Raw genomic sequence first — 18,777 nt, forward strand, 5'->3', positions numbered from 1 at the left:
AACTAGACAATCTGTCTGTAGTGCTGGAGCAACAGGGATCGGGCTTTCATCTGAACCTCTTGGGCCTGTGCCGAGACTTGCCATTCAACTTGTTCTTGGACTTATCCAAGGACGAACACATGGCTAGGGCTAGAACTGGAGAGGGAACAGATCAGAGTTTCTTATGCTTGGAGACACACAACTTCTCCTTCTGCTTTCTGATTGCATTCAGGTGTATCAGCGACTCATGCTTGGGACTGAGATATGAAAGGCTACCTACCAGTGCACCCCGGCTTGAAGCCAGAGACATAACCCTATCATGCTGTCAAAAAAGAATATTTTGGATGCCAATGAAGAACTGAAAAGGGTTAGGGATTAGAGCTGCAGATCACCATTGGAGTGTGCGAAATAATTTACCTACACCAGTGCGCAGAGATGGCGGCCTCTATAAGGCTCCACTCCATCACTTTTGGAAGGGGAACAAGGCTGCTGTTGAGGGCGATGGAGCAACCTGTCTGCATACAGAAGTAGTTCAAACGGTGAGGAATCTGCGATTGGAAGTATCCTTCAGAACTGCTTTTTACAGAGGATAGTACTCTTTTGATTTTGTTAAACATGCTTTTAAATGGCTTATACTGAGGTTCTTCAAGCCAAAATCCATTCTATTATTTTTAAGAAAATGAAAAAACATCTTGTCCAGTTAATGTGGACTTGTCGTTTATGGTCTGAGTAGTGTTGAGCAACCCTAGGGTCTTTGTAACATTTACAATACACTGAAATACAATACAAAAGAGTAAATGACTGTCATATGGTCTCAAATAAATGTCTACTTTCAGAACTTTAAGTGTAGGAAAGAAGCTTAGAATTGATCTACAAACTACAAAACAAAACACTGAACTAGCACTTAAAGCCTGAGACTTAAGGTCTGAAATAGCACTTAAATGCTGCACTCATTTCAGACAAATGTGACTAACCACTACACTATAATTCGTTTTTTTCGTTTTTTAAGGAAGAGAAAGTGTGATGTGAGAGTACTTTACATCTGGTTTGCAGATCAGTATGTCAATAATAAACAAGTAAACATTTTGCTGTGTCAAGGACAGATCAATCACATATGAAGCTATTGAGGGCCATGAATATGTTCCTTAGCCATTACTAAGAGACTTTGAAAAAAACATTCACATTTCACATACTGGTGTCAGACAGATGCAACTCTTTGGTATTAATATTCGAGTTTTTTGGAATCATACAAAGCATATCTAAATTGAATTTTTTAAAAAATATTATCGATACAGACTTTGCCAGGCACTGCTTACTTTCCAAACTTCTCATATATGTATTTTATCTTTTTTTAATAAAGTTAACAAATTACACCACATCAATATTTTCATACATATTTACAAAGCACCAATTCTTTCATATTTGTACATATTTTTAAAGACACTGGAAATCCGATAAATACCCACAAGCTGTAGAAAAGACAGCAATGTCCATCAAAGGATTGGCCTGGGAAGGTTAAAATAATCAAGATCCTCCATAGGATACTGAAATTGTAAACATTTCATAGCTGCCTTCAGGATTGCTATGCTGTGCAAAAAAGTTATAATTATTACAGTATATAGAAATCAAGTGATCAAACAAAAACTCTTTAAAATGAGCTCTCTTTTAGAATCAAAAGAAAATCCATGATTGCAAATACAAAATCTATTCCATAATCATAATTAAAATCTGTATGCTAGGACTGTAAAGATGGAAGCTCCGTTTACATAATGGATTGTAGTGTCTGTGTGGACTGGACTCCAGTTAGGTGAAAGGCTCATCTTGATCCATTAAAAGTGCAGATCTGAAGCCCTGAACCAAATTCATATTGGTTTCATGTGAAAGCACCACTCTGAAAGGTGGAAAATTACCACAACTGGATTGGCCAGTCTTCTCGAAGAATCCCTGCAGTAGAAGGCCAAGTTTGAAATTGTCTAAAAAATGTTTAGGAAACAGTGGGATTCAGTTATTCCATCCCATGAGATGACTGACCCTGGCCTTTTCAGTCATTTTGCGCACCCTACCTGACCTGGAAGTGCCAAGGTTCAGAGGATCATCTGTATGCAATAAATTGTCATTATCAGAATCATCGTTGTATAATACAGTTCTCCTGCCCTGATTTCTTGTTTTAATATTATGATGTTTCCTAAAATGTGCCACAAAGTCACTATGTTCTTCTTCTTCTTCTTCTTCTTCCTCCTCCTCCTCATCATCTTCATCATCATCATCAATCCGGGCACGTTTAGCTCCTGGACCACCGGTAGGCCCCAGAGCATACCCACTTCTTTTCCTTGACCATCGTCCTCTGCCTCGCACTCCACCTCTCCCTCCCCACCCTCCTCGCCCTCTTCCTCTACCTCTACCCCTTCCTCTTCCTCGTCCACGCCCTCTACCTCTGCCGCGGCCTTTACCATTTCCAATAGCAGTGTTCCTTAGAATCTTCCGTTTCAGTTTCGTCCGTTTTACTTTACTGTAATCATGGTCTCCATCAATATAATCCTGATCTGATCTTGCAGATGATTCAGAATCTGAATCAGTTTCTGATTCAGATACACTCTTTGAGTTCAAGCTGTATCTCATCTCTCCGCTCTCAGATGATAAGGGGGAAATTAGATTTGATTCAGGTATTGTTTTCTCATCATTATCATCATCATCACCTGAACTTTCATTTGGTTTCAATGGGCTTGCATGATTTCTGTTGGCTTCTTCAATATCAGTGCCATCACCATTTGGAAGTGTCTTATCAATCGATTCATCTAGAAGCAAACAAAATAAAGAGAATTTCAACTACTAGTATGCATTACATTCAAAACTTAAAAAATAATGAAAATGACTTCCACAGTCACAAATCTTTCTCATAGATTACTGTTTGGCAGGATAAGTAAACACTGATATCTTGACAAAAAGTTTTTAATTTGAACAAGCAACAACCTGTCAACATATGGAATCTTTACATAACATAACATATTTATCGTCTTTCTAGCAATGAAGGAGTACTAGCTAGGCACCTTAAAATGTTACCATATTGCCTGTTAGCACCGACAAATTTTCATTTGTGAAAAGAAAAGAGCCTATTCACAAACTGCATTTTGCAGTACGTATAGTAGTACTACAATTGTACTGCTAACTTAATACAAAATGCTATTCACCATCCTACATGCAGAGGTCTATGCCTTCACTTTGTGTGCGGAGATCACCACCCAGATGTTTAGCTCTCCACAAACATAGGTATACGTTTTAGTAGTAAACATGGGGGCAACTGAGGGGACTGGCTGAAAAATATGGAGTACTTACTCCTAAATGGGAGAAAGCAAGGGAGCAGTAATAAGAGGTTGAAGGAGGGTGCTTAGGGAGTGACACTAACCAACCTACAAAAGAGTGATCTATTGATATTCACAAACCATAGTTCTATAGTTACTACAGCCCCAAAATAGTAGTAAATGTACTCCGGCTTTCAGCTGGAGTAAATCCAGCACCTCACAGGGCCATCCACTGGCACTGCAATGCACTCCACAGAATAAAGAAGAAAACACCACATTGGAAATAATGTTAAAATTGATGTATTTAGACTTCTTAAAAATATATACACATTCAATGCACATTTAATTAAATGTTTAAAACGATATATATAAATTAGCAGTTCGTGTATTTGAAAGTTTTAATAGCCTTTTTTTAATTTACAGATAAATGGAACTCATTTTGTTAAAAAATAAATTACTGTATTTTTATTTCTATTCATAACCTTTTATTTCAAGAAGGTTCTGTATTGTTTTTTTCAGATTAACACATTAATCACTGCCAGTAGTGTGCAGCTTTATATCATGTATGTTATAAGTACCAATCGGCATATCCTTTTCTGACTAAGGGGCCACTTGAACCTTCATTCACAAATCAGAAACAAAACATAACCATTACCAGAAACAAACAATAGGTCCAAGCTACAGCCCATGCACACATTCTCACCAAACAGATATGCCACTTATCATTAAGGCTCTAGTCACCTTGCAGTTTTCTACTATTGGGTGGGACTATGATGCACTCAAGTTGCTATCCACTGGATGTCCGCACTTCCTTGTGTAATGTGTTATGACACATCATTTGACTCCCAGTGGGGACTAGTGTTCATGTATCCCTTATACTAACCAGTTCTGGGCCTGTACTGTGAAACAACCCCTCTAACAACTACACAGTCTCTGATATATGGAAAAACTTCACGTTGCCATCTTTGAGGTCTCTCATAAGACTTGGATTTAATTTTTTCCATAGACATTCAATAGCGATATACATAGAACACTCTCCATTCAGTTTTCCAAGTCTAGATAGCACATCCATTTCAGCATATGCTCACTTTCTTTGGACTGTCATCAAGCCAGGCAGTGGCTGGCAGATGAGGCCTTTCATACCATAGCGGTGCATCTATTTACCAGCTCCAAAGTCAGGTCTATAAACCTAACCAAGTTACAACTGCTGTGCCTGTGTCAATGGGCCCAGCAGACACGACAGTGGCTACTGTGGCACCAGTCTACCTGTCAAATCAGCTATATATCCCAGCACTTCGGTCCAGAACTAAGATATAACCAGACATTGCTGTGTCATATGATAGAAATCTGCTTCTGCATATGTACATCTAGGGTAGATAGTTTGTGCACTTGAGTACATATTACCTTTATGTGTCAGCGAGAGATATGTGTGATGAATATAATTAAACTGTATACTTCAATCTAACATTTCATAAGATAGATGTAACATAGCTCAATAATCTCCTCCAAATTTCAATGGACAATGGATGGTTAGTGCAACTTTACCACCATCATTAAAGTTCCCCCAGATGGGTGTTGTGCTGCTCTAGCAATGCAGTCTATACAAACGGGATTATTTTCCTATCAAAATCATTGATCAAGAGCAAATGAAGCACTGAGGATGTGCATGATTCATTATTATCATTCAACCAGACTTGGGTCAAATTTCTCACAAAAGTGTTATATAACAAAAAATTTCAGGTTGCAGTCCATGTATCGCTTAGATTGTCAAAAGACCACAATAAACCAAGGGCAAACATGTCATATCAGGAAACCAATCTAACCTCCATCCAAGCTCATGTGTTATGTGAAACAGTTTGAAGTGCAAACTGAGGTAGCCTCCATAATGGCAAATCAGGCGCATAGGGGGTTGGCAACTACCTCATCTGAATATATGTCATCCAGCACCACCAAGCCACCTTCAGAAGCTTTCTCTTTGTGGAGTGTCACGCAATATTCCTCATTCACCATTACATCTTCTCTTTCTGGACTGGGGATGCTGTTTAGCCATGGCATCAGCCATTACAGTTGAGCCGCTGCATAGTAAAGTTCATAGTTTGGGGCTGACTGACCACCCTCTCTCTGATAGTAAGGCATATGCACGGCTATCCTAAGTCTCAACATCTCCTATACAAGAAAATTCCCTAACAATTTTTTAAAGACCATCAGTAGTGCTGCTTTAGTGGGAGTTGTAGAACCCCCAAATGTTACCATAAGCTCGGTAGGACAGGGTTGAAAGACTTCGAAGTGTCGTCTTATTTCATGATATGTGGCAGAGTATGACACCAAGCTATTAGATTGTTATTGGATAAAGTATTTGGTACACTTTGATTTTATTTCACTTCAAGAAACCTGGTCGGAAGGGCTTGCAGTCTGGGATGGTTTGCAGTGTCAGACGAGCGGACTCAAGGAGGACGCCCTAAAGGAGGTTGAGTTACCCTAATTCGATTCTCTAAAATAGTGAGAGCATATCAAATTACCTGCAAACATCAGGGTTTTCAAATTATCAGGGTAGTCTTTCCAAATAAGTTGAATGTCTTGTGGTAAACTTTTATAATGCTTTATGGTACTCTGGATGCCAAATTGGGACCCTCTTCTCAGTCTTGCAGATACTGAAGTGTCGATTTGAGGGGTTCAGTTTAGAGTACCTTGCTGTTGTGGCAGGGCATTTTAATGCCGAAATAGGGCTGCGCATATTACTGTGGAGAATCCTTTAGAGCAGGATCATGAGACTTATACAGTTGCGGGATCACAGGACCCGAGAGGTAGGGACCTGATTAAGGGCCTACGGAGTCTGGGACTTCAGAACATATGTGACCTGGAAGAGGTAGGTAAACATCAGGCCCCAACTTTTGCAGGTAGAGGGGCTCGAACAACAACTGATTACATCTTTGTGTCCACATCTCTAAACAAACTTGGCTACGCATGGTGAGGTGGAAGAGCAGTACATTAGTGATCATAATCCCCTCACGATTTTCTTTAATTTCCCAGTGATATGACATAAACCAGAGTGGGCAGGGTGAGGCTTGGTGAGCAATGAAGATCAGGGTAGGAGACTTGGATGAAGACAGGTAAACATCCAGCAAGTAGTAGAGAGGGTGGTGGGTCAAAACTTAAATCTGATAATAGGGACTCTCTTGGCTGAATCCCACTACCTGGGGACCGGCATGTATTGTATCCGTTTACAAAAAGGGCAATCGAAATGACCCAAAGTCGTACCGCCCAATCTCACTCCTCGATTCCTCAGAAAGAATTTTAGGACGGATTATCTTAAGGCGTATTGGGGATTGGATGTCTAAAAATGAAATCCTGAGCAGGGTGCAATATGGTTTTAGGGAAGAGCTTGACACCCCAGAGCAATGTTTAAATCTGCTTATGCTGATTGGCAAATACACGCAAGCAGAGAGGTGTACATTGTAACTTGCTTTTATGGATCTCAGTTGCGCTTTTGATAAGGTAAATCGGAGTAAGCTGTGGGAAAGGCTAACCCGGTTGGGTATGGATTCCCAAATTGTGGAGCTGCTTCGTTATCCTCACCTAGGAATACATGAAAATGTGAGGTGTGGGCCGAATGGGGAATGCACGGACTAGTTTGAGCTTAATAGGGGTGTACGTCAGAGGTGTGTTTTGGCTCCTACCCTTTTCCTTCAATATACAAATGGGCTGTATGATTTTTTCAGTAGAAAGATGTAAGGATGCGTCTAAAATCAACAGTAAGTGTGTCCCGGTATTGATCTATGCAGGTGATGCAGTTCTTATGGCCCGCACTATGAATGGACTCCGTGAGGCGGTCAAAGCGTATGAAACTTTTATGTCTGCCTAACATCTAGAGATAAATTGTAGCAAATCACATTTTATGGTGTAGGGCAAACCGCTGAGTAGGGTGGGAGGGTTGAAGTTAAATGATCAAGTAATTAGTAAGGTTCAGGAATTCCCCTATTTAGGGGTACATTTTGATGAAAAAGGCACCTGAAAACCTGTATCTCCAGGAGAGGGATGCTTTTTAATGCTACATTAGGTGCCACGTTTGAGTTTGCTTCAAGGGTGGGGAAATAAACCTATTAATCCCTTGCTTGATGTATACAGGTGCAAATGTCTTCCAGTTTTTATGTACGAAACACCATTTTGGGGCTATACGGAAAATAGGGTCCCTGTGATAGAGGAAAATCGTTTTTGTAGAAGGTTGTTAGGAGTTGGCCAAAATACCTCTGGTTTTTGTTTGCATGTTGAACTAGATTTGGATTTCATAGAAGATGCTATCAAGATTGCTCCTTTTTTGCTGTGGATTTCTATTTGGACAAATGAGTTTGCTTCCATAAACAGGGAAGTCCTGCAGGATTGTATGTTATTTGATCATGCAAGGGATATTCCCTGGTTGGCTTGCATAAGAGACTTAGGCCCTCATTCTGACCCTGGCGGTCAAAGACCGCTAGGGCGGAGGACCGCGGGAGCACCGCCGACAGGCCGGCGGTGCTCCAATGGGGATTCCGACCGCGGCGGTAAAGCCGCGGTCGGACCGGCACCACTGGCGGGCTCCCGCCAGTGTACCGCCGCCCCATTGAATCCTCCACGGCGGCGCAGCTTGCTGCACCGCCGCGGGGATTCCGACCCCCCCTACCGCCATCCAGATCCCGGCGGTCCGACCGCCGGGATCCGGATGGCGGTAGGGGGGGTCGCGGGGCCCCTGGGGGCCCCTGCAGTGCCCATGCCACTGGCATGGGCATTGCAGGGGCCCCCGTAAGAGGGCCCCTACATGTATTTCACTGTCTGCTGCGCAGACAGTGAAATACGCGACGGGTGCAACTGCACCCGTCGCACAGCTTCCACTCCGCCGGCTCGATTCCGAGCCGGCTTCATCGTGGAAGCCTCTTTCCCGCTGGGCTGGCTGGCGGTCTGAAGGCGACCGCCCGCCAGCCCAGCGGGAAAGTCAGAATTACCGCCGCGGTCTTTCGACCGCGGAACGGTAACCTGACGGCGGGACTTTGGCGGGCGGCCTCCGCCGCCCGCCAAGGTCAGAATGAGGGCCTTAGTGTTGGAAAATGGGTTATTGGTAAGGGCAGGTAGGTACCTACACTTAGCAATAGGCCACTAAGGTCCAGTTAGGTCTCAGTAAATTAAACCCAGCTCAACCCTTGGTAGCTTGGCAACGAGCGTCAAGGCTTAACTTAGGAGACAGAGTGTAAAGCATTCAAATATCAGAAAACAGTAATTAAATAAAACAAAGGAAACAGTTTAAAAATCCAAAACCAGTTTATAAAAATAGATTATATTTTTATCTTTAAAATGACACCAAAACGAATAAAATCAGATAATGGGAACCGGAGATATGAATTTTTAAAGAATTATTTTATTTTTTGCGCCTAGAAATAAAAAGCGCCTATCGGGTCATCTGGTTGCACCTCGACCGGGGCAAAGTCAAAGTTTAAGGCCGACTGCGATCGAGCCCTGCTCGGCTACAGGCCGCGGGAGGCCTCGGTTAAAAGTTTACCTTCACACTTAGTCTCTTTTTTGAAGATTTTCTTCAGCGGGATGAACCTGCCAGTCCAATCCGACCTCCTGGAGCCCTTCTCCAGATAAGCGATGCAGGAATCCTCGGTGTAGATTTTTACCCTCGGACTTAGTCGTTTTTTCGAGATGTCCTTTTAAGGTTCTTCTGGGGTCCAAAGCTCACCCCAAGGGTCCAGAAGTTCTGAGATGGTACTTGGGGGGTGCGGACTACAACTCCCAGAATGCACCTTGCGCAAACTCCTTTTTGGCCACTGGACAGTGGTCAGCTGGTCGCTTTCTTCAGGAGTTAGTGGAGGGGACTCTGGATAGCAAATTGTCACCTGTAGCAAACAGGGAGTCCCTCCTTGAACCAGTTGAAGCCAGGCAAAGTCCTTCTTGTGGTAAAGCCCAAGTGTGCAGCTGGTGCAGTCCTTCTGAGTGCAGGTTCCAGGTGCAGGCCAGGGGTCCAGCAGGGCAGTTCTTCTTCTTCTGTTGTTCTTCCTTGTTGGATGTGGTAGGGAACTGAGGTGTAGGTGCAGGTCTGCCAGTTTTATCCTTGCTCCTGGGTGAAAAGCAGGAGGGTCCTGGTTCTCCAATCAGGTGCAGGGTCCTTCCCCCTGTGATGACCACTTCCTGGGAAGGGTGGCAAAAATCAATCCCAGGAGGCAACATCCTCCAAAAATCCATCATGGCTGAATCTGATTTTTGGAGGTTACATCTGGCTGAGCCCACCCACTGGTGTGGCTAAAAATCATAAACACACCCCTCTCCTGCCCTCTCCTAATCTAATCAAGGGGGCACCTAGTTGTTTGGGGTTGCAGGATGTGGGGGTGTTGCTGGTTGCTCCAAATGTCCTTCTCTGCCTTTGAAGACCAGTTTGGCAGCCCTCCCACTTCCTGCCTCACCATCTGCTGAGGGGAGATTCCTTCCCACAGGCACATTCCTTTGTGTGAAGCCAGGCCAATTCACACCTCATCAAGGCAGCTTGGCCAAGCTGCTAGAGGCTGGCCAATCAGAGCACAGCAGCAAAAACAATGCAGGGCTGAAATTGGCAACTTTTCAGGTGAAGTTTAAAACTCTTTACCTGAACAAGTTATATTAAATCCAACAACTGGAAATTGTGGGATTTATTACAACAATTAGTTTGATACCAAATTCTTGGTATGCATCATTTAAGGAGACTTTAAAAATTAAAATAAAGTCCCCCCATTCTGGCCTATGAAGGCCATTTACTACAATGAGGGAATAACGAATTTGGCTGTTTTTACCTCACCAGGGCTTATAAAACTACTTTTATAAAGTCCCTGCTTATAGTTACATGGCACCCTGCCCTAGGGGCACATAGGGCACACCTTAGGGGTGACTTATATGTAAAAATAAGGTAGTTCAAGACTTTGGAACTACTTTTAATTCCAAAGTCGAATTTGCATATAAATTTAATTTAAAAGCAGCCAGCAAGGCAGGCCTGCCTTTAAAATGACACTGGGCACCTCAGCAGTGCACCTATGGGTGCACTACCTGTGCTGTGATCCCTAAACCTACATGCCCTACCATATACTAGGGACTTATAGGTAGGTTAACTTAGCCAATTATAATTAGCCTAATTTGCATATCCCTTTTACACAGAGCACAGGCCCTGGGACTGGTTAGCAGTACCCAGGGCACCATCGGAGTCAGGAAAACACCAGCAAAAAGTGGAAAATGGGGGCAAACAGTTAGGGGGCCTCTGCAATCAGCCCTGTTTTCTCACACAAGCCCACCCCCCCCCCCCAGGCCACACGCCCAGGAGACTCAGCCCAACCCTGGGAGAGTCTTCCTGGCTTGTTAGGCGAGGAAGACAGTGAAGAAAACTGGCTGTCCCTTTGCAGGGCCTACTCTGCCTTACATCCTCCTGTCATGGTCACTCCCTCTGGGTAGTGAACCCACCCCAACAGTGAAAGGACCCATCTCAAACTGAAACTTCCCTCTAGAGGTGTCTTCCTCCTCTCTCTCTGCCAACTTGGGTAGTGAGGTGCACACCTCCCCTACTACTAACTTTGCTAGGGCAACACCTAGCTTACCCAAAGAGGTCACCCAACACTTGAGCAACCCCACCATGACCAACAGGGTCAGGGGGCCTACTTTGCTATTGGCCCTGAGGTCTGCCTCCCAGGCCAAGTACAGTGCTGCCAGGAAAGCTAGCACACAGCAGAGGCTACTGACAGCTGTCAGTACACAGAACCACACCCTAAGCTCACCACTGACAGGTGGCTGAGCTGCTTTAGGGGCAACTGTGGGGTCCTGGCACCCCTCTTGCTGTCTAGAGTGGGGGGCTACCACCTCCTGTGGCAGACACGCTCCTTCCACTCTCCCTTCTGTCAGTGCAGGGGCAACACCTTGCATCTGGACAGCTGCCTGACTACTCAGGACTTCCCTGGGGTCAGGTGAGGCCTCTCCAGTGCCAATTCTGGGCTCCCCCCCCTACTGGGGCAGAAGGCCTTTGGCTCCCTGGAACTCTCTTTAAGAGTGGCCTACCCTTCCTTTTCTTCTTTCCTTTTCTTGGGGACCCCTGTCTCCTAACTATAGGGACTGACTCCCCAGGACTTTGGGTTGGGGGGGGCCCTGGGCGACCGCCCCATCTGGGACCAGACTCACCTCTGGGAGGTCATTGCCCAGGATACAATCTAGGGGGAGGTCAGCACTGACTACCACCCTAAACCAGTCAAGGATACCCTCCCTTTCTAAGGGCACTTTGGCTACAGGTTTGGAGGTGACCTCCCCTGTGGCTATCCTGACTTTCCTGGTCTATCCTGGGACATACATGTCTGGGGTCACTAACCGGTCACTCACCATAGTGTGACTGGCACAGGTGTCTCTCAGGCCAGTGGTAGGGATCCCACTCACCTGAATGGGGTGGAAGTGCTTACTCCCACCCTCAGGGATCACTAACTTACCATCTGGTCCTGTCTCCCAGCTCAATGCTAGCCAGGACTTCATCATCTGAGGAGTCCTCCTCCATGGCTATACTGGACAGCCCAGTGCTAACCACCTTCTTTGGACAGGCTGCATCTCCTCTGAAGTGACCTGTCTGCTGACAGTCAAAGCAAGCCTTACTGTCCAAGAGCTTTTTTAACCCTGGGTCTCCCTGTCTCTGCTTGTCAGAGTGGGAGTGGGATTTACTCTCCTCCTTCTTAGGGTTCTGGGGTACAGAGGGACTTTCTGTGGTGGACTTACCACCTCCCTCCTTAGGTTTTTGGGGACCTGACCCCCCCTTCTTGGAGTCTCCCCCCTGGGACTTGACAACCACCCTGGTTCTCAACCACTCTTCAGCTGCCTCCACTAGCTCTCTAGGGTTGGTCAGCTTAGAGTCCACTAGATGCTGGCGTAACCTTTCTTGGGTACAATTGGTCAAGATGTGCTCTCTCATGATCAGATTGTATAACCCATCATAAGTATTTACTTTGTTACAAATAATCCAGCCCTCTAGTGCCTTAAGTGAGGTGTCTACAAAGTCAACCCAAGACTGGGTACTGACCTTCTGGGTGTCCCTGAACTTCATTCTATACTGCTCTGGGGTCAGACCAAACTTCTTGGTTAAGCACCTCTTCATACTAGGGTATGAATCTGCCTCCTCCCCCCTTAAGGTCAGAAGCCTATCCCTCCCTGAGTTGGGGACCAACTCCCACAAAAGGGAACCCCAGTATTGAGGCCTAACCCTTCTCATTTGGAGTGCCCTCTCAAAGGCCTTCAACCACTTGTCTATATCATCCCCCTCTACATAAGCAGGAACCACCCCCTTGGGTAATCTGGGGCAAAAACCCCCACCCATGGACACCTCAACTTCTCTGTCGCTGCCACCATCTCTTTTCTCTCGCTTTGCCCACTTTTTCTTTTCTAGGGCCAGCTTCTGTGCTTCCGAAGCTATAAATGCTAGCTGGGCCTACAGCTCTCTTTCTCTGAGGGACAGGTTCTCTCCTCCTGAAGGGACCCCCTTCCCCCAAATAGCTTTGGGTCTGCCTCTAGTGACTGTATGTAATGAGGACCGGTCTTCCTCATCCCCACTTAGCCTCAGATGCCCTCCCTCCCCTGAGTGGTGAGAGCTAGCATCCTCCCCTACTTCTCCCTCCTCTGGAGCTTCCTCTGGGTCTACCTCTTGGGCCTCAGTCCATGCTGTCAGGGATTTGATCAGGACATGCTTCCTGAGGTCAGTGGTTGCAGGCAACCCTCTTTCAGTACACAACCCCCTACGCTGGTCTACTGTCAGTGTGGGTAGGATAGCCAGATCAAGCTCCATGGTTCCCTAGTTTTGTGTCAACAAAAACGTTTTGCAAAAATTGGAAACAAGAATTTAGAAAAATCACAAAAATTCAATAATTGAAATTAATCCAAATTAAAAACAGTTTTTGCACTAGGACAATTTAAAGGATTTTTTATTTGTTTTACTTAAAACTGTAGCGTGATACTGAACACAAGTACAGGATCCCACCACTGCTCACCAAAAATGTTGGAAAATGGGTTATTGGTAAGGGCAGGTAGGTACCTACACTTAGCAATAGGCCACTAACCTCCACTAAGGTCCAGTTAGGTCTCAGTAAATTAAACCCAGCTCAACCCTTGGTAGCTTGGCAACAAGCGTCAAGGCTTAACTTAGGAGACAGAGTGTAAAGCATTCAAATATCACAAAACAGTAATTAAATAAAACACAGGAAACTGGTTAAAAATCCAAAACCAATTTCTAATAATAGATTATATTTTTATCTTTAAAATGACACCAAAACGAATAAAATCAGATAAGGGGAACCGGAGATATGAATTTTTAAAGAAGAATTATTTTTTTAGCCCCTAGAAACAAAAAGCGCCTATCGGGTTATCTGGTTGCACCTCGACCGGGGCAAAGTCAAAGTTTAAGGCCGACTGCGATCGAGCCCTGCTCGGCTACAGGCCGCGGGAGGCCTCGGTTAAAAGTTTACCTTCACACTTAGGGGGTCATTCTAACTTTGGCGGGCGGCGGAGGCCGCCCGCCGAAGTTCCCCCGCCAGAACACCACAGCGCGGTCAAATGACCTCCGCGGTGATTCTGACTTTCCCGCTGGGCGGGCGGGCGACCGCCAAAAGGCCGCCCGCCCAGCGGGAAAGCACCAGCAACGAGGAAGCCGGCTCCGAATGGAGCCGGCGGAGTTGCTGGTGTGCGACGGGTGCAGTTGCACCCGTCGCGATTTTCAGTGTCTGCCACGCAGACACTGAAAATCTATGTGGGGCCCTGTTAGGGGGCCCCTGCAGTGCCCATGCCAGTGGCATGGGCACTGGAGGGGCCCCCAGGGGCCCCACGACACCTGTTCCCGCCAGCCAGGTTCTGGCGGTGAAAACCGCCAGAACCAGGCTGGCGGGAAGGGGGTCGGAATCCCCATGGCGGCGCTGCTTGCAGCGCCACCGTGGAGGATTCCCTGGGGCAGCGGGAAGCCGGCGGGAAACCGCCGGCTTCCCTTTTCTGACCGCGGCTTTACCGCCGCGGTCAGAATGCCCCCGGAAGCACCGCCAACCTGTTGCCGGTGCTTCCTCCGTCACCTACCCTGGCGGCCATAGACCGCCAGGGTAGGAATGACCCCCTCTGTCTCTTTTTCGAAGATTTTCTTCAGCGGGACGAACCTGCCAGTCCAATCCGACCTCCTGGAGCCCTTCTCCAGATACGCGATGCGGGAATCCTCTGTGGAGATTTTGACCCTCGGACTTAGTCGTTTTTTCGAGGTGAAAGTACTCGACCGGGGTAAACCTGGATCATGATCCGACGTCCCTGGAGCCCTTCTCGGATACGCTGGCTGGGAGGTCCCGGTCAACTTTTTACCTTCGGACTTAGGGGGTCATTCTGACTCCCGCCGGGCGCGGTCACTGCGCGCCCGGCGGGAGCCGCCAAAATACCGTACCGCGGTCGGAAGACCGCGGTGGGTATTTTGAGGTTTCCCCTGGGCTGGCGGGCGGCCTCCAAAAGGCCGCCCGCCAGCCCAGGGGAAAACGTCCTTCCCACGATGAAGCCGGCTCGTAATCGAGCCGGCGGAGTAGGAAGGTGCGACGGGTGCTACTGCACCCGTCGCATATTTCACTGTCTGCTAAGCAGACAGTGAAATACAAGCGGGGCCCTCTTACAGGGGCCCCTGCAGTGCCCATGCCATTGGCATGGGCACTGCAGGGGCCCGCAGGGCCCCGCGACACCCCCTACCGCCATCCTGTTCCTGGCGGGCGAACCGCCAGGAACAGGATGGCGGTAGGGGGTGTCAGAATCCCCTCGGCGGCGCAGCAAGCTGCGCCGCCTTGGAGGATTCCAACGGGCAGTGGTAAACCGGCGGGAGACCGCCGGTTTACCCTTTCTGACCGCGGCTGAACCGCCGCGGTCAGAATGCCCTCGGGAGCACCGCCAGCCTGTTGGCGGTGCTCCCGTGGTCGGTGGCCCTGGCGGCCACCGGCCGCCAGGGTCAGAATGACCCCCTTAGTCTCTTTTTCGGAGATTTTCTTTACTGGGACGAACCAGCAAATCAGGCCGGGTCGCGGTTGAGGCAAGCCGGCTAGAGTTGCCGCGGCAGGTCGGTCCCTCGATGGAGCTTTAAAATCTCAGGGGCCAAGTGGGAGGTGGAGGAATTAAGGAAAAAAATCAGTGAGGGTTTTTATAATGTTAAAGATTAGAGTGGGCCCAGAGGCATACCTCCTGGAGATAAGAAATATATGGGAAAGGCCTCTCATTTCGCAATTTCGTTAGGGGGTAATTAGAAGTAATTTGTGTTTTACGTTAGGCCAGTTTGATCGAAATTCTATAAAATTGTGCCTGTGTGATTTTTGTGTCCTTACATACCCTAATTCATTTGACTTTGTTCTGTGATTTTTATGCACCTTTTAGACATCGTTATTTACTCACCCTGTTGAGGGATAGGGGTTTTGTGCAATATCGCCCAGCCTTTTTGTGGTTGCGCAAGGTTTCTGATGTGTTGGAGTGTCAGGGTAGGATCTTTTGTAAAGGGAGGCATAACCTTGCAGAATAGTGTTAATCTTTTTTTAAGTGTTTCCTATCACTATTGAATTTTTAACTGAGAAATGAAATCTTGAATGTAATTATAATGTTAAAATTAGCTGTGGTCTTTGAGGTGATAAATTTGGTGGTTTATTGCAATTCTTTTTTTATTTAAAAGTTTTTATTGGGAAGATAATCTGACCCACTGTAATTCAGGTAGTGACTTTTTCTAAGAATTATTGTGAGTGCTATGTCATGTGTTGTGTATTTATTTGTTTTTTTTTAAGCGTTGAAAAATTTTAAACCGAATAAAGTGTTTGACTGACTGACTGACAGTAGTGTTGCAAAAACCTACAACAGACTATGAAGGACTAATATTTTGGACACTGACACCCGAACCCAGTGGCAACAGTGGGAGCGCTTACCAGAAAGATAAGCCTGTTGAGTTGCAGCCACCACCCTACCTAAGCGACCTTCAATGAGCTCGGTTGCAATGTGATAAATGTCCATACCTAGGTATTTTATGGTATAAAGTTTCCAGCCCAATACAGTGTCGGGTAGAAGCTTGCGCTGTTCGTCTGTTTGTGTTTTAAGGAGAAAATAGCACAATTTGGCCTAATTTATTTTTCAACAGGAGGCCACCTAAATTCATTTTATAAGTTCATCAATTGCGTTACAGTGTCCAGTCCCATCATATTAATCCATAGCTACAGGGTGGATTTCATGTCCATGATAGTGTGCAGGATTTTATCAAATTTGCTCATATGTTCCTGTAGTGTTTCCTCCACATGAGTGAATGGGGCTTCCTGGTCTCCGCCACCCTTGCTTATCACTGTTGGATCCCCAGCTGGCCCAGCAGTTTTAGAACTCTTTGCCTTCACCATACTGAGATGTTTGTGTGCCAGCACATTACCTCACTACAGCACTACTCCACCAGTCCCTGGCCCAGTCCAGTACACAGTTTCTTGAATAGGTGGATTTTGATCACCAGTACCGCCATCTTGCTGAAGGCCAACCAAATGGTAACTGACCTGAAAGAGGGGTTATATTTATCTTATTGTAACCACTCCCTCTACATAGCCCTCTTGGTCATGTTGAAGTAGAATGATATACAATGACACTGACTGCATCACATTTGTGTGACTTGTCATAATGGCTACCCATGCATCTTCTCTTCCTTTCCTACCTCTTGATGAACAAGTTACTTACCTTACATGATGCATTATCTGGTAGAGAGAATATCTAGCTGCAGATTATTTACCTTAGAATTTCCCAGGCGTCAGACTGGATACGGAAACGTTTGTGTGAACAGTACCGCTGCACTGCATCGTGGGCACCGGAAATGATGCTATGGTCACCTATCTAAACACCACCCAGGTGCGTGGATGTCAGTTACTTTTCACAACTTTCCATGCCAGAAGCACAGAGCCAGGAAGTGAACTGACGATGTGTGTCAAACCTAAGGCCCTAAAAGGGGAACAACCCTAGCCCTAGAAATATGTCCGCAGAGCAGAGAGGCATGGGTGGGTCTGTAAGGAATCTGCAGCTAGATATTATTCTACCAGATAATGCATTACAAAAGGTAAGTAACTTGTTCATTTGATAGACACTTCCTTGCTGCAGATTCCTTACCTTTGAATAGATAACCAAGCCATATCCTCCTGGTGGTGGGCAGCAAACAAATGTTTCTAACCTAGACTGTCCTGCAGGATCGAATAGGCAAAATGCCCATCCTATGAACCTGACTATCTAGGAAGAAGTGTTTGTCAAACGTGTACATGGATGCCCCCGTTTCTGCATGGCAGATGTCCAGGACTGGGACTCCATGAGCTAATGCCCTGGTCACAGCTTTTCCTCTGGCGGAATGGGCCCTTAAGCCCTCAGGAGGCTGGGCGTAGCAGATCTTGATACAGAGAATGACCCAGCGTGAAATGGTTTGCTTCCATACTCCCGACCTTCTTTTTGCTTTAACATACCCCACAAAGAGTTGGTCGTCCACCTGGAACTCTCTTGTGCTGTCGGGATCTGGAGGAGCGTAAACGATGGGCAGGGTGACATCCTGCCCAAGATGGAAGGGAAGAGGCCTGGTAGCGAAGCACCACCTTGTCAGGAAACAGTAAGATAAGGGGGCTTGGATGATAAAGCCTGTAGCTTAATCACTCTCCAGGCAGTTATTATTGCCACTAAGATGGCTGTCTTGATGGTGAGCAGCCAGAGGGGACAACTGTGTAGAGGCTTGAAAAGAGCACATATGAGCTACACGAGTACCAGGTTCAGGTCCCACTGGGGCATGATGAAGGGCAAAGGAGGAAACATATGTACAAGCCCTTTCAGAAACCTATTTACAATAGGGGAATAAAAGAGGGTTGATAAGGCAGCAGCAGGAAGGCAAACAGAGCAGAGAGATAACCCTTAAGAGTACCCATAGCAGAGTCCTGCTGGGCAAGGATAAGAATGGAGAGAAGAATATCAGAAAGAGAGACAGAAAGAGGGTTGGTAGACCTTTATGTAGAATATTTTACAAACGTTTGCCAATGGCAGGCATATACCGTTTTGGTATAGGGCCGCCTAGCTGCCAAGATAACTTGACAGACTTCGGGAGGAAGGTCTAACTGTACCGCTCAATTTCCACACATGGAGGCGGAGAGTCAACAGGTTACAGTGGAGGACACTCCCCTACTGCTACGACAGAAGATCCTTGTAAGAACGATGATTATCTTCAGAAGCTCAGGATACCTGACTCTCCGTGCCCAGTCCAGAGCCACAAGAAAGACTTGGACCTGGTCATTCCTGAACTTCTTGAGAACTCTGGGCAGAAGTGGTAAAGGTGGAAAGGCGTACAGGAGGTCTGAACTCCACTCAAAAGGGAAAGTGCCACTGAGTGAGTGCTGCCTTGGAAACTCCAACGCACTAAACTGCTGACATTAAGGTTTCTCTTCGTAAGTGAACAGATCTAATGAAGTCTCTCCCCACTGCTGAAAGAGACCTTGCACCACCT

General features: G+C 46.3%; 1 protein-coding gene across 1 annotated transcript in view; it reads right to left on the bottom strand.

Moving 5' to 3' along the window:
• Positions 1-1,361: 1,361 nt before the first annotated feature.
• BRWD3 (bromodomain and WD repeat domain containing 3) overlaps positions 1,362-18,777 on the bottom strand; it is a 993,456-nt gene continuing 976,040 nt past the window's right edge. Inside the window, exon 40 of the mRNA XM_069212579.1 lies at positions 1,362-2,774. Coding sequence (XP_069068680.1) covers positions 1,981-2,774 — 794 coding nt within the window. The 3' untranslated portion in view covers positions 1,362-1,980. The remainder of the gene's footprint in view (positions 2,775-18,777) is intronic.

Source organism: Pleurodeles waltl, chromosome 2_1 (genome assembly GCF_031143425.1).
Source record: "Pleurodeles waltl isolate 20211129_DDA chromosome 2_1, aPleWal1.hap1.20221129, whole genome shotgun sequence".
NCBI lineage: Eukaryota > Metazoa > Chordata > Amphibia > Caudata > Salamandridae > Pleurodeles > Pleurodeles waltl.